The 23,034-nt window shown below is 35.0% G+C and overlaps 1 protein-coding gene across 3 annotated transcripts; it reads left to right on the top strand.

The window, feature by feature from the left end:
- The first annotated feature begins 10,220 nt into the window (after positions 1 to 10,220).
- Positions 10,221 to 15,827, top strand: LOC137938971 (enoyl-CoA hydratase 2, peroxisomal-like). 3 transcript variants are annotated; one of them, XR_011109916.1, is made up of 14 exons: positions 10,221 to 10,357; positions 10,482 to 10,581; positions 11,115 to 11,137; positions 11,280 to 11,385; positions 11,789 to 11,859; positions 12,028 to 12,100; positions 12,175 to 12,214; positions 12,719 to 12,791; positions 12,873 to 13,023; positions 13,792 to 13,862; positions 14,304 to 14,477; positions 14,574 to 14,682; positions 15,140 to 15,252; positions 15,569 to 15,827. XR_011109916.1 is itself a non-coding variant. In XM_068784111.1 (13 exons), the coding sequence occupies exons 2-12, from the start codon at positions 10,519 to 10,521 to the stop codon at positions 14,662 to 14,664; spliced, it is 936 nt and encodes a 311-aa protein (XP_068640212.1). In that variant the 5' UTR covers positions 10,221 to 10,357; positions 10,485 to 10,518; the 3' UTR covers positions 14,665 to 14,682; positions 15,569 to 15,827. The 3 variants fall into 3 exon arrangements, 2 of the variants coding, with proteins under 2 accessions (XP_068640212.1, XP_068640211.1); XM_068784111.1 differs by lacking the exon at positions 15,140 to 15,252 and having other exon boundaries at positions 10,485 to 10,581; XM_068784110.1 differs by lacking the exon at positions 15,140 to 15,252.
- Positions 15,828 to 23,034: the final 7,207 nt, after the last annotated feature.

The raw sequence follows: 23,034 nt of genomic DNA, 5'->3' as shown, positions 1-23,034 counted from the left end.
AATCACTTAGGATAAATTTATAACATGCTTTGAAGCCTAGATTAAAAAAATGATTTTGGATGATCGATCATCTAGGATGCAACATCGCAATAAATATACAATATTTATTGATCGATCAGATAGAACTTTCAAGGATGAGCTATAAAGCATGATCGATCAATCCCATTGGGCTGATCGATCATTCTTTAGTTTTTAGGACTCCATTACTAGCAGTTCTTCATGGTTGAGAGAGCAAAGGGGACAAGAAAGAAGGAGAAGAAGAGAGGAGGAGGAGAGAGAAGGAAGGAGAGAGGACAGCTAAGAGAGAGAGGAGAGGATGAGTGGGAGGAGAATATGGGTAAATGAACTAATCCAAACCCTCCCTTAAGTTTTATTTATAGAGGATAAAAGTATCAATATTACAAGTATACTCTTCACCCTAGTAGGAGTGAGAAAAGGACTAAAAACATAAGATAGTTACAACAATAACACCCAAGCTTGCGTATATCTTCTAACACTCCCCTTCAAACTGGTGGTGAAAAGACATCATATATCCCAAGCTTGGTACATGCAGTAGAGAGAACCTTAGAGTTGATTGACTTTGTGAAATTATGTTGAAAGTTATAGACAAGCTTAGATGGGATTATTGTAAATATCTTATTTTCTTTGTCTTTTCCTCATTCTCTCTAAGGTGAAGGGTATACTTGTAATTTATGTACTCTTGACATCTATAAATAAAGGTTACAGGGGGATGGTGTGAATATCTTCCACAACCCTAATTCTCCATCCTTTTCTCCTTCTCCATATTCGTCACTCTTCTTCTTCTCCTCCTAAATCTTCTCTCCACGACTCTTCTCCATCTTCTCACCCATTAATTCTCTTCCACTTTGATTATACATCATGGAGTCCTAAGTTTCAATATGGTAGTAGAGCAGATAGCTTTGGATTCTAGTTTTTTTTCTCTACTCCATTGGTTATAGAAAGAGATTATTGTTATGCCTTGATCAAGACTTACACATGGTGTGTGTGTGTGTGTGTGTGTGTGTGTGTGTGTGTTGTTGAAACTACCATGTTTTAGATTATGTTAGAAAGGTATTATATTGTACATTGACTCTACTTTCCTATTTGATACGTATGGAAACAACGTTGATGTCGTCTACCTCTTGGATTGAATTTCGATCCCTCCAAGGCAATACGAGCACCAAAATTTCTCTCTACATTGGTGTTTCTGGTTTTTGGAGTTTCTTGACACTCGATAGATTAATTACCTCCTGGAATATTGCAGTTTCTAGAAGAAAATTCATCTTGGTAACAAGAGGAAGAAGCCATTTGTTGGTTCTTCCCATGCCAAGGGCATTGTTCTTGTAAAGATTGGTATTGAAGCCAAGCAGCTCAATCCTACCACCCGTAAGTGTGCTAGAGTTCAACTGTGTTAGGAATTAGATGCTCTAATTCCAAACTAACGAGAGCAATATTAATAAACACAAAAGAAGGAAAAAGCAAGCACAAAAAACACAACAAGATTTATATAGGTTCGCATCAAGGTGAGACTACATCCTGTCTTCCGCCACTGCAGTAATCCACTATGAAGATGAAATAGTTTACAAGAGAGATTGTACAAACTTACAGGTGTTATTTTTCTCTAACCTCTCTCGGCCGCAACTGATGCTCCTCAGATGATGAATGATAAAAGCCTAATAGCGCCCGCCCCCCCCCCCCCCCCCCCCCCCCCCCCTTTCATATAAAGAGAAAATTAGGGCAACTGCTTTACAAGAGTGAAATTCCCAAACTGCCCTTAATGAAACAACAATCAATATATCATGGATCTGGCAGAGGCTCTGCCCCCACACCCTAGGGAGGGGGGCTCCTTGCCCCCCTTCCAACCCCCACAACAACCTTACCGCGAAGGGTGATGGTCTTCACAACTTAACAAACTGATCGAGTATGGTATCGACCACAAGGGTGATGGTCTTCCCGATCAATTTTTTGGCAAATATCTATTAGTCTCTAGTTCTCCACTACCAATACTGATCAACTCCCAGAAATTGAAGAAATCATAGACTCAGATACGACATATATTTGCTTCCGTTTCATCATGCTCATCACGATAATCAACTGGTTGGCACTCTGCAATTCAATGGCGCTAGCCTGAGATTGGCACCTGGAATCCAAAGTTCAATTATGTGTTGGGTTTGGCTCTGAAACACAACTAGAACAACTATTGTGGATCCATAACAAGGGTCTAATTCCTTTTTTGCTCTCTCATTGACTGCCCAAATCATTGTTCCAGTTGGCTTCGTTAATAAAATCTTCGTCATCTCATTGAGTATGTTGGCTCTCTCATTGGCAATATTATCAAGGATCCAGCCTTGTATCTATCTGTTCTCATCCAGCCTGGTTGTCAGAGTTGATCGTGTCCAACCTGGTACCTTCATCTTCTTAGTCAATCTCGATTATAGCAGTTGCCAATCCTGTATTCTCATCAATCTAGTTTGGAATTATTCTTCGAACTAGAAGTTGTTGTCACTGCAGAATAATCTCCCTTGATCACTACAACATTATGTCCCTTGATCACTGGTAGTTGGCTTTGTTTATTTGGTTGGAGATTGGTTAGCATCTAGTATTTCATTCCGCAAATAGCTTCATTAATTGACCAGCTCACCAGATATCATATTGGTTTCCATCCGAAGCCTGAAATCAGTTAAGAAAGCTAAGCTGTCTATCCTAGTAATTGAAGTCTCTCTACTATCTATCCTAAAGTAATCGAGTCTATCCTACTATGGTATCCTAATATTCCTACTATTTGTCGAGAATTATTCACTCTACTCTTTCTCCCGAGCAGATAATTGGCTGATATTCACGCCAGGCTAACTACATACCAAAGAACAAGCACAAGGCTTATTGAGGTGAACCATAATATTAAGATCAACTCATGATCCATGTGACATACTGATATTGTTCTGCTCGAGTTAACTCAGGTTAACTCGGACCGGGTCATCTCGGACTCACGAGTTAACTCCAACAAGCTAACCCAAATATGAACCAACTTAAGGGAAGAATCAAACCAACCCGAGATCATAATCAAGGCTCAAGCTAACTAAACCAATCCGAGATCTCAATCAATTATGCATTAAGTAAAGAAACCTTATGTTGGCCAAGATCAAATAGGTAACACATGTCTTTCTTAATCATGAAGGAGTAATATTCAAGGACATAATCAAATCAACTCATCCACTAAATAAAAAATGGAAGATTTCCCACTAAATCAGTGTTAAGCACCTAGCCAATACTACCCAAAAGACCGGCCTGTTAGGAGCGGAAGACATAGGTACTTAACCTAGGACCATAACATCACACCCCTCCTTCGCGGGCCGATGTCCACGATGGCCCACTCTAGCGATGGCCCACTCCGCCAAGGTCGCCCCCTCTGCATAGGTCGCCCCCTTCGCAGTCGCCCCCTCCGGGATTCGAACACGCAATGAGGGAGCTAACTCTGATACCAAATGTTAAGCACCTAGCCAATATTACCCAAAAGACCGGCCTGTTAGGAGCGGAAGACATAGGTACTTAACCTAGGACCATAACAATCAGCCACTTCCAAAAATAACCAAAAAAACTTTTCTTTTGAGTTATGGCGCCACATCACCAAAATATTTGAATCTTCACTTGTCTTAATTATTTTAGGCAAGAGGATAATTAATCAAGGTAAATAATAATCATACAAAAAATAAGGGATCTTGAGCAAGCTAGAGGATTTTTCAAGAGAGGAAATTTTTCTTCTATGTTTTAGGCTCCAACTATCATCCAAAAGTCAACTTTTTATTTCCTTTTTTTTCTTGAATCTTTGGGTAAATCAATTCACCCTGATTTAGCCCTTTATCTCAACGTGGAATACTTTCCAATGAGAGGAAAAACACCAACATGTATCCTCTATTAATCAAAACAAATTCAGCACTTCCAAAGGAAACTTCACAAGTTCATTTTGAATATCAACTTATCATCATCAAACAATGAAACTTCAAGAGACCTTAATAACGTATGCATGGATTCTCTAAATAATATACTCATGAAACCAGTAATAAACGAGCCTAGCTTCAATCAAATATCATTTAACATCCCATAATTATGAAACAAAAAAAAAATGATACCAACCTTCAAAGGTCTCGGCATCCTCCTTTTTTAGCAAACAAAGTTCTTCATGGATGAATAACATATAACAAAATCAACAATTCAAAAACACTCCAGATCAATGAGCTTTGATTATGCTAATCATAATGGCTCATTCACATGTATTTTCCAAGCAACCAAATCAACTTTTTATGCACAAAAACGAGCTTGTCAATTGAACCAAATTTTGCAAATTGAGTATAAAAAAACCATGAAAGAGTTACCACCGAAGTAAGAAATATAACTTTCAAGCTTTCTATCCAGATTAAATGAGAATCATCATCCCTTGCTCAGATTTCAAAGATCAAAGCCTTGGGGCCAATGATATTGGAGGAAAAAAACAAGGATGAAAACAACTGATCTTTGGTGCAAGCTAATCATTGCTTCTTCAAAAGAACTTTACATGAAGCTTGATAATCTGAATCACCATGTTAATGTTGGGATCCTAAATCCACTGCTTTGATACCATGTTGGATTTAAGATCCCATGACAAGGTCCTCAACCAATGTGGTGAGAGAGGAGAGGAAGAAGAATAGGAGGAGAAAGGAAGAGGAAGAAAGAAGCAAAAAGGTAAGGGCAAAGACAACTAGAGAGATGGAGAGAGAGAGAGCTTGGGGGAAGAGGGAAAACTAGGGACTAATTTGAAAGAAAGTGGGGAGACTTAATGATCTACCCCATGCCTTGTGCCTCTATTTATAGTTGTGTAAGGAGGTTCACAATGACTATAATGTCTTTAGGGCTACAAGCTTTGAAAAGGAAAAGACATTAGAGTCATACATCATCTTCCTTAATTACACCCTTGTGCCATCCTTATGAGAAGACCTTTTAATTACCTCATTTGCCATCTCTTTGACGTGGGAGAGGTATTTAAATTGATGCCACTTCGAGATGTCTTCCAACATGCTTGTTTTATTATTTGCCATACCTTATTTTAGCACTCCATGAACACTTAATTTTTTAACTTAGAATCTCAATTTACCCTCCCTCTTGAGAAGCCACCTTGGCCGACACGAATCACCTATTGAAGTAGTTAACTCTTTTTAATATTCAAAACTCACTTTTTTAGTGGTCGACTCCTTTTGGCTTTGTTCTTCATTTTTTTTGCTAACGTGATTGATTCCTTTGCAAGTGGTTCACTCATTTTGACCTTTTATGTTTCATGTCTTCATTTTTTCTACTGAAGTGGTTGACACTTGTGTATGTGTTGGTTGTTTTTGCCTAAATTATAGAATTACCCTTTTTTGCTACAAAAATTATACTTGTACATCATAATTAATTGTTAGAGCTTATTATTATATAAATTAGTGTTGAATTTATGAAAAAGAGAAATACTTCATTGACTTCATTAACTTATTATAATCACAGTACATGAACCTCTATTTATAATAGAGGAAGGTAGTAGAGTCCAATTATAATAAAACTACCTTTGTCCCAATTACACCCAAACTCTAACACTGAAAGATAAGTCCAAACATAATTAAATAACTCAATATAGATAAAAGACAAACATAACTCAAACTAGAACTCTTCTAGGAAGTGACCATAAAATAAAGATGTCTTTGTGAGTCCTTCTTGATCTTCTAACTTATGTGATAAGAATGTCAGCTCATGATAATCATGGTGGGTCCTACTTCCTATGTGTTTGGGCCCATCTTGTGAGCCTTCCTTGGTCGTGTGGCCCATCTTATAATACTCTTAGATATGTGGATCTTCCTTGGTTGTGTTGGCTTGGGCCTATCTTCCAACATTCCCCTAAAGCTGAGGGTGAGAGAACAACATGAACTCCCAGCTTGCTGCAAATTATGTATAAAATCTTTTTGTATAAAATAGTACATCTTCCAATTCATCTTCCAACACTCCCCCTCACGCTGTTGCGTCCTTCCATGAGGCTCTGCTAGCATAATATAAGTGAGAGTCAAAATCACTCCTAGCCGGTAAGACGTTGCCCCATACTTCAGTCCTAATGTTGGATGTAGGGCACACTCCATCTTCTGTAAGTAGTGTGTCTATCGGTATTGCTCTGCAGTATCCACCACCGTGTCCCTCCATGGGACAACGACTCTCAAGTGGTAAGAGTAATAAAATTCATTACAGGAGGGGGGGAGGGGGGCAGTCGGTTGATTTATATTGGTGTCCCAATCTGGACACCGACTCTCATGGTATCCCAACCATGATATTTTTTAGAGTTAAATTTATCATGGTATCCCAATCCGGGCATCGACTCTCATGGTGTCCCAACCGTGATATTTTTTAGAGTCAAATAAATTATGGTATGAGAAAATGTATCGAGGCCATCTCTTCTTCAATAATAATGTCTCATCCAAAGAGACATAATCGCAGCAGCTGTAATGTAACACGACCATCTTCCAACACATATAACACGAACCAAATAATAAACTTTGTAAAAGAACCCTTGAAATAATCCGATATAAAAATTTCTTCTTAAATGCACAAGGCTCATTTGTGCTCCCCCTCTCTTGAATATTTTGGTCACATAAACTTTATCCACAACATATGGAATAAAATACCTCTTTTCTTCTATTTCTCCCCCTCAAACTGGGAGGTAATGGTAGTGATCCCAACTTGAACCAAATATCATAGCTACAACAATAAGCCCAAATAATGTAGATGTAGTAATAAACCCTTAAAACAGGGAGAACTGAGATATTTTTCTGATATAAAACTCAAATAGTGACCCAAAATAATTGGCTTAAATTCGGATTTTTCAATGCAATAGGATACCAGCATGACCCTTGATTCTTCTAATGCGATTATATCTTTAAATATAGATCAGATTGACATAAAATTTTCTCCTTATTAAAATAGAATTAAATAAATTTCATCCAAGTATAAATTCTCTTCATAAAATATAATTATCAGAAGATAAATAATTTGATTTCGGTCTCCATCATCTTGCCGAACTAAGCACTGTTTCTCCTCTATTTCTAGTATGATCATTGACTCTTCTAAGATCAATATCTCCTTATAAAAATATCAGATCGAGAATTAGTTGAATACATAAGAAAATATACTTACATATCTTTCTTTTGGTATATAATTCTCCATATAAAGTCTCGTTCTTGATAGTATAAAATACTTCGGAAGTTGAAGCTTTTTGCTACTTCTCGAACCTTTTTTCCAATCTGACATTTGCTTCTTCAAATATCGATTTCTCTTTGTAGATAAATCCGATTGAAAATTGGTTGAATATGTAAGAGAATATACTTATAGATATTTATATATATATATATATATATCTCCATACAAATACTAGTTCTTGATAGCATAAAATACCTCTGAATTTGAAGCTTTCTTCTATTGCTTGAAAATCTTTCACAATCTGACTTTCACTCATTCAAATATCGATTTCTCTTTGTATAAAACTCCGATTGGAAAAAATAATTTTTATTTGGAAAGTAGACTCAAATATCTTTCCGTCAATATATAATTTGAAATACAAAAATCTCAGTAATGAATTTTAAAAATGCAAAAAAAACTACATGTGTATGGACTGAGAAAAAATAACTACGAACCTAGACTTAGGGTTTAGGGTTTAGAGAAAAGGATCTCATTATCTATGTGGTTTGACCAAGTCAACTCACAGAATCTGCTCTGATACCATGTTGAATTTATGAAAAAGTGAAATACTTCATTGACTTCATTAACTTATTATAATCAGAGTACACGAACCTCTATTTATAATAGAGGAAGGTAGTAGAATCCAATTACAATAAAACTATTTTTGTTCCAATTACACCCAAACTCTAACACTGAAAGATAAGTCCTAGCATAATTAAATAACTCAATATAGATAAAAGACAAACATAACTCAAACTAGAACTCTTCTAGAATGTGACCATAAGATAAAGATGTCTTTGTGAGTCCTTCTTGATCTTCCAACTTATGTGATAAGGATGCCAACTCGTGGTAATCATGGTGGGTCCTACTTCTTATGTGTTTGGGCCCATCTTGTGGGCCTTCCTTGGTCGTGTGACCCATATTATAATACTGTTAGATATGTGGGTCTTTTTTGGTCATGTGGGTTTGGGCCTATCTTCCAACAATTAGGACACTTGGAGGGATCTTGAAATCTCACTTGAACAATCTCCCTTTTCTTATGATGAAAAATACTCATTTAAAAGGTTGAGTGCTAATGACATAATGTATATGAAACACATGGTGATTTTGAAATTGTTCCCCCTTATTTGTTGCTTTAATTAAGTTTTACAAACTTAACTCCCCCTCACTATGAAGCTTCAAGGTAAATTGAGTTTATTTTTACAACCTCTTCCCCTTCCTTAGAGGTTTATGTTAATCTATGTGTCTCCCCCTTTTAATCTATGTCACTATGTGGAAATAATACTATGTTATGTAACCTAAATATTATGTTATTAGATAGTTGCGGTTAACAAAAATATGGTAGATTTAAGTTGACATTGTCTTCAAGGGTATGAAGAACATAGTCTATTGCATAAATAGAATTATAATAATGTAAAAATAAAAGAGAACGACATTTATTTCACCCATTTTAGTCATACGAGTTACACTTTGCTCAATAAGGACTCGAAAAAATAATTTTTATTTTTGGGTGATAACATCATGTAAAAATATATAATAATTACTACATTAAATAGTAAAAATGGCTATATAATACTATGTATTTTCGTCCTAAAGTTAATATCATTTTATCATCTTTATCAACTACTCATAATTTTGGTTTTTTTTAGTCAATAAAGGGTAAAGTTTACTTTTTTTTATCCGAGCGTTTTTTGTAATTAGAATTAGGAATGACATTGAACCGAGTCGGTTCACGTGCGGCTCAAGTTTGGCTCGATTCATTTTGTTTTATCTAGATCTCGAACCGATATGGCTCCCTTAAGTTAATGAGTCGAGCTCGACTGGACCATAGTTCGGTTTGAAGCTCACGAGTCGGCTCATTAACTTAACGATGGCCCAAGAGGAGGGAGTCGGGAGCGAGAGGTGTCTTCGTCTTCGTCTCAACTTCTCGAGAATTTGGGGGAATAGGGAAACAACATTCGAAAACTTTCTTCTCTTCGATTTCTTCCTCCCCCCCGTCTGCCATCGTCGAGACCCTCCCGTAACTTTCTCTCCCTCTTCTTTGTCTCCATCTCTCATTCATGTGAATTTTTATTATAAATTATATCATAACCTTGTTATGGTTTCTATAATATGTGGTAGAATATTTTTTTCAAGTGGAAACATTTTCTCCTTTCCCCCTAAGTAGGAGGGGTATTTGAGAATCTATCCTACTCCTTGAAACATTTTCTGCCTTTACTTGTTTAGTACATGCAGTGGAGTTAATATGCTTATACCATGGTACTTGGTTCAACATTATCACTTGTTTTCTAGAAGGCTGGAAATTTTTATAAACTTGTCTCAGGCACAAATTGGTAAAGAAACTGCATGATGTTGGATGTCATTGAAATTTGTAGCTCCTCTTATTATTTGAGGTACTCTCTTAATTCTAACTCCACTCAAGTTTTTCAGAAGAACAGATTGGTAACGTTTCAGAATGGCTGCTGTATGAATCCATGCTTCGAAGAAAAAATGAAAATAGGCATGCGATTAAGTTATCCAAAAACTATTTTTCGTATACTTTTTCTCTGTTTCGATGATCTGGTTTTCCAGTCCTAGAACGATCTGATTGAGTACAAATGGACAAAACTAGTATTGTTTTTCAAAAGAATATTTTTGTGTTTGATTATTGAATAAATTTTATATATAATTATGCAGTTTTTATGAATAATTTTATGCATAGTATATAGATAATTTTATGCAAAGTTAATATACAGGTTATGTCCAATTTTATTAAAATATATATATATACAGGTTATGTCCAATTTTATTAATATATATATATATATATATATATATATATATTTATATACAATTTATTTGACATGTATTTTATATAAAATTTTAAATATAATTTAGAATTCAAATCATAAAAATTATTGGGGTTTGAGTTCCACGAGTTTAAAATATTTAAATCAAGACCCTCGAAAATATGCAGGTTCGGTGTTCGATTCGATGCCAAATTAAATTTAGAATCACCGTCCTACGGTTTTTTGACTCCGGGGAGGGCTGTCCCACGTTTCTTCTGGTAGTCAAGGAAGTGTTTCCTTCTACTACCCTCTTTATCTCTCTTCAGCCGATTACTCTTCTAATCTTAAATCTCTCGCGTCATTTGGTAAGTCTCCTACTGCTTCCTGTCGAAAGCTTTTGATATTCTGCTGAAGTCAAATTTGTGACAGTTTTTATATAATCTGTGATCAACCTTCAGACCAGTTTTACCTCGGTTTCATCTTGTGCAGAAGTACTGAAGCTTTCCCGTAATTACTTGGCCGACTGATGGTGGGCTCCAGTTCTACCGTCTGCAACCCGGAACTTGTCTTGGCTCACAAATTTCCAGAGGTTTGATTATTTCTTCGGAATACGATTGCAGTTCCATTATTTGGGAAATTTTTTGAAGAACTTCAATTCCCTTGTTTGGATTTGATGATATCTGATTTTTTTTTTTCTCTTGTCATCTTGAAGTGAGTCATAATTACAATGGATTGTGTATGATTGATAGCCATGGGAATATCTTATATGATATTTGTATAAAGTCTCAATAAGTTGAGGAACTCTTGTACATTAGAATGGATGAATTGCAGGTAAACAGAATAAAATTATAATTCTCTGTAAACAGAAAGGCCAAAGGGGATTTGATCGCTCCTTTCGTAATTTACTTTGTGCTTTATGCGATAATTACTTCTTGGTTTATACATCTGCACGACTGGATCTCCATATTGGAACATATACATAGAGAACATTTCCAGGTCATTTGAGCTTGAACTAGGGATCTTTCTGTTCTCGAATCACTTAAAAACTTAAATCTGAAAGTTTAAGCATTCAACTATACTCACTATTTTATTTTTGCCTTGCATGTATGGGATGCATATCAGACAGTTTTCAACTATACTGAGAGGTAGACCTTGCAAACTTCTTTATGTGTTTATTAAATTATAGGAATTTGCTTTTCTCATGAATTATGTTCTCTCACCATCAGACTTGCTGGCGGAGGTATCAACTCGCCTTCAGCAACCTTAACATGTTTCTGTTGTTCACAGGGATGTAGCAGTTTATGCCCTTGGTGTTGGCTCTTGCATTGGAAATGCTGTGGATGAGAAAGAGCTCAAATATGTTTACCATGAAAATGGACAAAAATTTATTCAGGTTAATGGATTTGAACGTTTTAATAGTCAAAAGAAGAATCTAGAGCTGGATGTTTTAATCGAGAACCAATTAATCTGGAGCAGCAGTCTAGATAACTTATATTTAGGAAATGAAGCAATTTGAATAGACAAATATCGGATAGTAAACTCCAGAGAACAATTAGTGGTAGCAACCTTGATAGTTTATATGCTGATGTGCTATATCGTTTGCTTGTGTTTTTCTGGATTTCTGTGAAGACAGTTCTAATATCTCTGACATTATCAAGTAGTTCATGAACAGACAGGAAGGCAGCTTTGATATGCATTTTAGTTTTATTGTAGATGAATGAACTCGCACCCGTCTAAAATGGTGAACAGGTTTTTCATCTAATTGTTGATCTTTTCTTTACTTTTCCAATTTTCAGGTTTTGCCAACTTTTGCTGCAGTATTTCCATTTGCGCTTATTAGTAATCTTCGCCAAGTGGAAGGTTTGCAGTAAGTACTTCTAGAGTATCCAAGTGTGGAAATTTGTCTGTGTCTACTGATCATTTGTCTCTGTTTCCTTTTGCTCATAAAGGTTAACAATTGTGCTAGATAATAACCTTCTCAATGCATATTTCTGCCTGATTTGACTAGAACCCATTAACATGGAATTTTTGCCAGAATTGACCCTCATCTTTTATTACACGGGCAACAATACATGGAAATCTACAAGCCTTTGCCTTCAAGCTGCTCTGTATGATTCTGCCTTTACTTTCCAAGTTATTTCATTTTCATTTGTGTAAATGCTCAAATTATGTCATTTTTCAGATCCAAAATCGGGCTGTGATTTCCGGCTTGCATGACAAAGGTATGTTTCTTCTGTTGTAATTTCTAGTTTAAAAGAGTGTAATTTAATTTTTCCATACTTAATAAAAGAGAAGGGCAGGATTATCCTTTATTCCATTTTAATTTTGTTTAATTTTGAAGTGTAGATGTTTTCTTTTGTACTCTTATTTTTTTTTATTTTTTATTTTTTATAAGTTGTACTCTTAGTTTATTTGCTGATTATTGTCATTCTGAATGAAATGGCATGTGCATTGACCCTTTGGTTTAATCGCATTAAAGGGTTTCCAATGTGAGTCTTGGATTCAACTCTCATGGGTGTTTGGGTTATCTTGTATGTTTGTGAGTTCAACTAATATTGAAAAACAATAATAATTAAAAACATAAGAAATATTAACATTTTTCTTTGCCATCAACAAACAACTTCTATAACTCTCTTGAAACCGGTTGTAGGCAAAGAACATGACTTTCATGATCTACTGACATCTGTCAATGCAGAAGAGCTTTATTCTGCTGGTTAATTTTCCAGGTAAAGCCGCTGTTGTTGAGATTGAGACAACGAGCTATAATAAAGAGACTGGTGAAGCACTCTGTATGAACAGGTATGTATGGAAGACAAATGTCTTTTCTAAGCAAAAAAATTAAATGTGTTTATGATTAAAATTTTATTTTTAAACGTGCAGGAGTTCTGTCTATCTGCGTGGTGCTGGTGGCTTTTCAAAGTCTACACCCTTATATTCATATTCCAAGTACCCAGCCAGCCAAGTTTCCAGTGTAACTATTCCCAAAACTAGTCCTTTTTCAGTATACGAAGAGAGCACTAATCAATCTCAGGTAGTTTCAAATTTTATTTACTTATATTTGCTTTGAAATTAGTTACATTCTTTACTGGCATACCAAAATATTTCTAATTAGATAGACAGATATGACAACAACTGAATCTTTTGTTGTCCAGATAATGTCAGTCATATTGATAGATGGATTTTAAAGTTTGCTCCAACGACGTGTTTTTCCTTTTTGTATTTTGAAATTTGATTATTTTATCTTAAAGTGCTGTAAGAGCTCTAGAAGCCATCCCGCTGGTTCAATTGTCCAGACAGTTGTTGATTATACAAATTATAAATTTCTTCTAACTGACTTCATTCCTTTCATGAACCTCAAAGACACTTCAGCTGGATCTTCATCTATCTTCAGTATTAGGTTTAAAACCTAAGGAAACTGAGACAGATAATCTCACAAGGATTGTATTTCCTTTTAGAATTTTTGTCTAGATTTGGCTTATCCTGTAATTCAGGTGGTTTCAGTGGTTGGAATTGCGAAACTGGTTTTTACTAAGCACACAGTGCAGGAATATGAATCAAAAGGTTATGAAATTCTGACTGCCAGCTCCTCTCTTATAATTTTGACTTAGTTTTGTTTCTGAGATTAAGAACTAGCTGCTTACTTCCAAATTGGGAACCTGTAATTCTATTTTCTGATTACACAGTTACTGCTTGATTATGATTTTGTTTAACCCAACAAATTGTGCTATCTGGGACCTCAATGAATCTGTGTTTCCAAGACCGCCCTATCTAATTTTTCAACATTTAACATATGGTTCAGGCATTATTATACAGGCTATCAGGTGACTACAATCCTCTGCACTCAGATCCCATTGTTGCACGTGTTGCTGGGTTAGTATCATATGTTGCTTAACTTTCCTTTGCTTCTGTTGCCAATTTATAAGTTACAAGTAAAACTAAAAGGAAGAAGAAAGATAGCTTCTTTTACGGATTTATAAGTTACTAGTTAAACTAAAAGATAGAAGAAAGGTAATTGAGATTCTAATTCAGTGAGTTCTGATATCACCTGTACCTTTTGGTAAAAAGGTCACGGGTCCTTATATATATGAAATTCAAATATTTTTTTTTGTCATTTCTCTAAAAGAATGATTTTTTTTTGGTTTTATGTCCTGTTGTAGTGAAGTAACTACAGCCTGATTAAAGAATCAAGATAGTATTAAAAGATGGAAGTGTCACTTCAGGAAGTCACTGATGTTCTGTGATAATTGGTAGCAGTTTCTTTTCTGTTCTTAATTGAGTGTCCTAGTTGATTTTATGCCTACTTGTATGAAGGTTTTCACGCCCAATATTACACGGTTTGTGCTCACTGGGCTTCGCAGTAAGAGCAATTGTCAAATGTCTTTGTAACGGGGATCCTGCTTTAGTGAAAAGCGTTTTGGCTCGCTTCCTTCTTCCTGTCTATCCTGGAGAAACATTGATCACCAAGATGTGGTTGGATGGGTCAAGGTAAAAATACTTTTCTTTGCACTTAATTTATCACTGTAACCTTGTTAACTTTCCTCTTTCTCACGGATGGCTAAGTGTAAAATTGGCACTTTGCAGGGTTTTGTATCTGGTTATTGTAAAAGAACGAAACAGATCCGTACTTTCTGGCAATGTATTTCTCCATCATAGACCATCATCATCATTATGAAATCCATGAAATCTGAAGGTAGTGCCGCATCAAGAGATTCTTTGGGCTTTTTTTTTTTTTACATTTTTAAAAATCATTCTTTCACATTATTACAGTGGGTACTACTACTAATCAGGAATATATGGAACCTCTTAAAAGACGTAGAACTATTAGATAAACCTTATACCCGATATAGATTTCCTTTTATTAGCAGGTAGAAATAAGTTGACTTTGATTTTTGAGTAAATATTCAGAAAAAATGGCATCAAATGGAAAGTGTTGAATTATGTAGGCTGAGGGGAATTTGGTCATTTCTAAATTGCCCATGGGGCTACACAATTATATTTCTTTTGAGGAGCATGATTGGAGATCTTGGGAGCTATTTGAATATTTTCTTCTTCACACTACATGCAATCATTCCTTGGAGGAAAGGTTTGATCATTTTCTTTTGAAGTGGCTTAAAAAGGTCAATTTTTTCCCTTTTTCTGTGCCGCAGCCTGTTGATTGATGGCTTACTGCAGTTTTTTTGGCCACATGCGATGTTTAGAGCCCCTTGTCAGGTTAAATTGCCGCCCACCTGTTAGCTTGTACCTGCTCAAACTACAGAGGGTCAGGCTTCTGTTTTGTTCCCTATAACTTTGCTCCTGATCTTTTGATTTTATACATTTTGAAGTGTGAAGTGATTGTTGTGTGGTACTGTTTAGCTGTTTTGAGTACAATTTGGCTTGGAAATGATCAAATTGCATTTCGGCCTACATAACACAAAAGAAAATTTTCTCAAATGCAAGTATATCCAAGCATCCAAATTATTCTTTCCTGTTAAGTTTTGGAAACTTTATTACAGCAAACCATCTCAATAAGGTGGACCTTTTCTTGTAGAATCACTCAGTTCGGCTTGATTATAGGCTTTTGTATATCTTTTCAGGTACTTTCTGGAAAAGTGATTCGAAATTGTGTTACGGAAGTTTTTTCTTTTGGCAAAGGGAGACTTCTAAAATATTTATCGGTTCGGTGGAATCGACAAAATGTATCCACGAGTTACCCAACAATAGAAGCAAATGTATAAATATTAATTTCAAAGTATGATGGTGGTACTCCAACATGAATAATTAACAGTGAAAGTAGTATCAAGAGAATTGCTACTATCTTTCAATGTAATGCTTTTGAAGTAAGCATCTATTTATTCGTAGAAGATAAATTTTTTGGATGACGTACTATTGAAGAATAGATATAGAAGAATCTTACATAATTTTCACAAAGCTAGAGTTAATATAGTGAAGTTTTATGGGATGAGGTTTCACATAAGAGTCTCAATTAAATGTGTTTTAATTATTTTAGTTTTTTTATTTATGTTCAATTGTTCAATTATTTTAGGACCTGTTAGTATTTAACTTTTGGTGTACTTGGGATAAGGGTAGTTAAATGTAATTGGATAATATTAGTCTCTTTCATTATAGATAAAGGCTCATTGTACTCAAATTAGGTAAAGTCAATGAAGTTTTTCACCTTCTGAGAAAATCAATATGGTGTTAGAGCGGGTTTTGTGAGTTAAGTCAATCAACCTATAGAGAAAATGTTATTATTTTTTTATCTATAATCTTTAGTAGTTTAGGTTTGCATTCATTTTTTCTTTCTTTCTTTCTTTCTTCTCCTAGTATTTATTGTTTTCTTTGCGTTCGCTTCTTCACACTGAATTTTTCATATTACAAATTATATATTAACAAAAAGATATTCGAGTCTACTTTTCAACTCAAAAATAATTTTGGCAATTAGTTTTACACAAAGAGAAATCGATATTTGAAGTATCAAAGATTAGATTGCAAAAGGTTTGAGCAACAACAACAAAAATCTTTAACTTTTGAGGCGTTTTATGCCATCGAGAATAAAACTTTATATGGAGACTTATATGTCGAAAGATATATCTGTAAGTCTATTCTTCTTATAACTCCCTAACTACATATCCTATCTACATGAAATTTAACCATTGATATAATTCAACATGCAAAATAAGATTACATCAAGAAAATTAACCACTAAAGTGGTAAAATAACCAAAATTCCCTTGGAGGGTAAAATAACCAAAATATTTCTATATGTGTTTTTTTAACATTCCCCCTTAAGCTAGAGTGTATATATCATGGAGTCCCAACTTATTACAAAATTATATAAATTTCGCTTGTCAAGGCCCTTGGTGAAAACATTTGCCAACTTATCTCTAGACTGAACAAATAGAGTAACTACCTCCTTTTTCATCACCCCATATCGAATCAAGTGGCAATCCATTTCTTGTAATATCGGATTACTTGTAATAAAGATTACAACCTGATTATCATAAAACATGTTCATCAACTCATCCTAGTTGAAACCCAACTTTCATGAGATTGACCCAACCTACATAAAATCGCTCACTATGTGAGCCATCACCCTGTATTCAGTTTTTGCACTAGACCGGGTTACAATATTATGTTTTTTACTTCGCCAACAAACCAAATTTCCTCATAGGAAGACACAATATCCAAAGGTTGATTTTTTGTTTAGTTTGGACCCTGCATAGTTTGCATCAGAGAAAACCTCTATCTTCATATGATTGTTAGGTCTAAAGAAAAGACATTGTCCAGGTGCTCCTTTCAAATACCTCAAATTTTTTTATGCATCTTCTAGTGTACTTTTCGAGGACGTTCTATAAAATGGTTTGTTGCACTTATTGCAAAATAAATGTCAGGTCTAGTAACTGTTGCATAAATTAACTTTCCTATTAACCTCTAATATTGTGTTATGTCATTTAATTCATTACTCTGCTCACCATAGAGATTATATCCACTTCCATTGGGTATCAACTGGTTTGACTCCCAACAAACCATACTCTTGAAGAATATTTGTAACATACTTACGTTGTGTCATTACAATGTCTTCTTTACATTTCGCCACATCAATACCCATAAATTATTTCCATGGTCCCAAGTTTTTAGTTTGAAAATATGCAGACAAATGAGACTTGGTATCCTCTATACCAGGAGTTTCACTCCCAGATAATATAATGTCATCTACATAAACCAAAAACACCACAATTTTAAAGGACATCTCCATAACAAACATAGAGTAATCACAACGACTCCTCGAGAATCCCATAGATACCACAACTTGTATAGTATTTTTCTAGATCACCATATAAGAAGGTGTTTTAATGTCCAGTTGACGTAGGGACCACCCCTGATTCACTGCAACAAAGAGTAAAATATAGACAGATGACGAAGAAGCAATAAGCGAAAAAGGTTTCAAACACTTCAATACCAGATTGTTTGAGTATATCCTTTCAGAACCAATCAAGTTTTATATCACTCAATAGAACCGTCTGCATTATACCTGATAGTATAAACCCAGCAACAACCAACAACTTTGGTCCCAGATGGCAGATCACACAATTGCCAAGTGTCCCAATCTATCAAAGCATCCATTTCAACATTCATAGCTTGTTGCCAATGAGGAGACGACGAAGCCCTATGCACTGAAGAAGGGATAGAGCAGGTATAAATGGACAAAGCAAAATTTTTATACCAGTTAGATAAGGAACTAAAAGACACATGTTGAGATAATGGATATCACATATTTTTACCATTCCTGAGTGCAATAGGAAGATGTAGATCATTACCTCCAGAATCTTGAGATGAAATAGAGTTATGGTTTGGTGAGAGAGTCGGTGGTGATACTTCTTTCCGGCATTTATATACATGTAATTGTTTCTTGACAATGACAGTTTGTGACAGTCCAACGGGCTCATCAATTGGGACATGGATAATTGGTGCTATTTTAGGTGAGACTAGGATCAGAGTATAGACACAAATGAAAAGAACAATACATCCTCAAAGAAAATAACATTAGCAAATACAAATATTTTTCTTGTGGATGGGCAAAAATATTTGTACCCCTTCTGTGTGTGAGAGTACCCCAGAAATACACACTTAACTGTTCGGGGAGACAACTTATCCCTAGAAGACCCAAATACATGAGCAAAGAAGACACATCCAAACACATGGGGAGAAATAACAAATAATGGCGCAAATGACAAAAAAACCTGCATAAGAATTTTTCCTTCTAATGCAGATGAAGGCATCCTATTAACCAAGAAACATGTTGTAAGAACAACATCACCCTAATAAGGCTTGGGCACATGCATATGTATCATCATTGTCCTAACTACCTCCAATAAATTGCGATTCTTACATTCATCTATACCATTTTACTAAGGGATAAAAACACATGATGTTCTGATGAATAATTCCATGTTCTTGACAAAAGACTTGGAATTTATGATTCATGAACTCGAGGCCATTATTAGTACTCAAGATATGAAACGTAGCAACAAAATGATTTTTTATTTCATTGAAGAAAAGTTCGAATACATCAAAAGCCTTAGATTTTTTCTTAAGAAGGTAAATCCAAGGACACCTACTAAAATCTTCGATAAAGGAAATAAAATGCGTATGACCAAACTAACTAGTCACGGGACAAGGACCTCGGATGTCTAAGTGTACAATCTCAAATAGATGGTTGGTCTCATGAGACGAGATTGGAAACACATTTTTGTGATGTTTGCCTAGTTGGCACGACTCACACTAAAAAGAAGAACTAGAAAAAAAAGTCTGCAAAGACTTAAGTCAGCTTTGCTACATACGGATGACCTAGCTACAAGTTTAGAGAAGAATTTGTGGTATGTAACACCTAAATACTATTTTGCCGATGGTTCTCCAGGCAGTATTGCCCATCTCTCTCACGACCAGAACCAATTGTCTTCCTCGTCCCGAGATTCTAAAAAACACAATGAGTAGGATAAAATGTGAGGGAGCAACTCATTGACTTGGCTAGCTGACTAACCGATAACAAATTTAGAGGAAACTAGGGAACACAAAGTGTTGACTGAGGAGACAAAAAAGAAACAAGGATAACATTGGCTACTTTTTTAATAGGAGAGGTAGAACCATCTATAAGATTAACATGTTTGACACACAGACTCTTTTAAATCGGAAACCAATGATAACATACCTAACATATGTTTAGAGGCTCCTGAGTCAAGAACCCAGGATGGTGACAAGTGAATATAATAAACTGCCATACAGGAGCCAACACTAGTAGAACTAGGAACTGAGATGAAAGCATGAGCTACAAATGCTAAGGTTGAAGCAACAAAGTTTTGGGCCATGCCGTGAGCAATCTTCTGCTGCTAATGTATCGATTGATGCATCTCATCTGGAGCACCCGGTGTAACTAAGATAGAAGAATCTAAACTCCTTCCACTATAAGGAGTTGTAGAATTAGCCCATGTTGGCTTGCCAAACTTAACCCAACATCTTTAGGAATAATTATTATTTCTACCACAATGACCAGACTTCCTTTCTAACCTACCATTTCCTCGTCCTCTACCACTGTCTAAGCCCTCTATACCTCAGCCTCTACCTCTACTTCTAGAGGAATCTGTAGGGGTTGATGTAGCGTTGGAAGCATTAAGAGTAGTGGCTTCCATTATTTTACTTCCTTTACCTATTCTAGGTACAATAGTCTTCTCAACCCTCATAATCTGATTAAAAGTGGTAGAGAGAGTAAGGATTTCATTTGAAGCTAACACCTGAGATTTAATAACATCAAATTCAGCACCTAAACCATCCAAAAATTCTGTAATAAGCAATTGATTTTGCTATTTTCTCAACTCATTTTCATCCATAGTAAATGGATGATATATATTGATCTCCTGCTATATGCCAAGGAACACACTATAATATTCTATAATAGTTCGATTTTCTCTCTTCAACCCAAAAAGGTCTGTATACAGCTTATAAACCCGAGAAATTACTCTTTTGTGCATATAAAGATTATAGAGACAACCACATAGCCTTTGTTGTCTCACAGTTCATAAATTGATTTCTCATTGTAGAATCAATACTATTGACCATCCAAGTCATAACTTGATTGTGCCCTTAAGATACATTTTGATAGACTTAGCCAAATTAAGATAATTAGGCTGTATCAATTTTTTCGTAGTCATGATGATATCCTTTCCATCAAACCTAAATTTTACTCAAGTTGGGGTATAAACTTCTCCCGTCTCAGCCATAATATTGATATTTGATCACAAAATAACCAATTTAAGCTTCCCAACAATTTTCAGATTTATCACTAAGGTAGGCCCCACTCACAAAATTAGGGTTGGAGCACAAAAATAGGATATGCGCACTTCAACAATCTAACAAACAATTCACAACTATTTTAACCAATATCATGCAAAAGTGGTAGCAATTAGGGCTACCATCATCAATTGGGTGATGATGCAACCATCCAACACAGGGTTGGGTAATGCATATCTCAAAAAACCCAATTAGGGCAATCAAAATGTAAAAAATCCTTCAATGATTCATAAAGATCAGTAACCCTAAAGTTATGGCAGAGAAAAGAAGAAGAAAACTTAACTTTGATGAATTAACATCAAAACCTAATAGCTTTTCTCCTTCCTGTAGACTATCCTCTTCAAAAATGGCAAGAATGTGAAGTAGGATGCTCCCAACAACGATCTACTGCTCTGATACCATGTAAAAATTCAGATTTGGGTGAAGGAAGAGGAGAAAATTTAGAGAAAAAATGAGAAAGGAGAAGGAATTTCTAAAGAGCATGAAAGGCTTTATTGGGAACTGTGCAAATATTCTCAAACTTCTTAAATAGGTGTTTTGAGCTACAAAAATACTGTTATACACTTATTAAATCTTAATCTCCTTATATCTCCCTAACTACACATCCTATAGACATGAAAATTTAACTATTCATATAATTTAACATGCAAAACAAGATTACATAAAGAAAATTAACCATTGAAGTGGTAAAATGACCAAAATACGCCTGAATGTATTTTTTAACACTTACCTATTAAACCAATTCACAATCTGAGTATTCTAAAGGGAGAAATCAATATTGAAAGAGTCAATAGTCATGTTGGCCAAAAGAAGAAATAGTACTCGGTTTGGCAAAAATAGTCTTAAAGCGATCAAATTCGTTTTCTGAAAAGAAGTATATTTTATGAATAAAAATTATACTTGAATGAAAAGTATCAAAGTCTAGTTTCATAAGGATAAAAATTTCATGTCAATCTGATCTATATCTAAGGAGATATTTGCATTGGACTCGACAACCGTCAAACTACAAAATGAAGAAAATAAAATAGTCACAAAGATTCAAGAACAAAGTTTTTTTATGTATGATTAGTTATCAAATTAAAGCTCTTTGAGTTTGGTTTCTTAAGAAACAAATGGTTTGTGATTCTGATCTATATTGTGGAAGATATTGATATTAGAAGTACTAAAGGTCAATTCTAGCAAAATCTCTCATTTTTTTCCTATTTTCTCTCCTATTATCTCCCCAAGAATTGGTGTGAATTGAGTTTCATTCTCTAAGAATTCTAGTTTTTTAACCAAATTTCTCTTCTAATTTAGAGAGTTTTGGTCAAAATTTTAATCATTCCATGATGTGCTTGTTCAAGGCATGCAAAAATTTCATGCTTCAATATTGTTTTCAAGTTTTGCTGTTTTGTTACTTGGTTCTATATCTTATGCATTGTCAACTCCAGAAAAAGACATATTCTAGATTTTTTTGGAAGTATGAGTGTTGCATAGTCGCCTCCTTTTGGTTAAAGTTGTTTTCCTTTAGTATTTCTTCAATTTATCTTTTTGTGTTCATCACTTTAGAGTGATGCGTAGACCCACTACATAAAAAGTATAGGAGTATGCCCAACATCCAACTTGAGTTATATCTTTTATTTTTCACCCAAGATGTGATTTTTATTTGAGCTACCCTTAAAAAAGTGAGTAGTCTCTTTATTAAGCCCTATAATTGGGCCATTTTTTTGCCTTTAAAATTGAGCGGAGTACGTTTTAGAATATGACCTTTTTGACTGGTGTATAGAGCTTTATTGTACAACTAGGATCGATTTTCTTCCCACATTGTGTTTTGTCCAAGTTGGGTTTTATGTCCATTTTATCCCCAGCTTGAGGGGGGGGGAATAAAAGAAGTATAAGAAATAGGTATTTTATTCTACATGTTGTGGTAATTTTTATGTGACTAAGATATTCAAGAAAGAGGAAGAACAAATTATAAAGATTTAACATTTATGAAAAAAATTTAGTCAATGAAGATTGAAGACAAAATCTTTTTCATTGCAAGATGAAGTTATAAATGTAAAACAGAGTAAGCACAACCCAGGAACATCTTAACAACAATCAAGAAGAAAGCCAACGCTGAACTTTATTTCAATACAAAGCTGATTTTGTCCCACCTCACGCTCTTAGAAGAGCTTCAATGGCTTCTGGATTTACAGATGAAGAAAATAAAAATAAAAAACGAACAGGGAATAGAT

This window comes from Aristolochia californica, unplaced genomic scaffold, assembly GCF_029961685.1.
Source record: "Aristolochia californica isolate CCGP_79_NKW_82.1479 unplaced genomic scaffold, dmAriCali1.0.hap1 SCAF_8, whole genome shotgun sequence".
In the NCBI taxonomy this organism is placed as follows: Eukaryota; Viridiplantae; Streptophyta; class Magnoliopsida; order Piperales; family Aristolochiaceae; genus Aristolochia; species Aristolochia californica.
The sequence above is the reverse complement of the archived record's forward strand: the minus strand, read 5'-3'. Positions and strand labels throughout refer to the sequence as shown.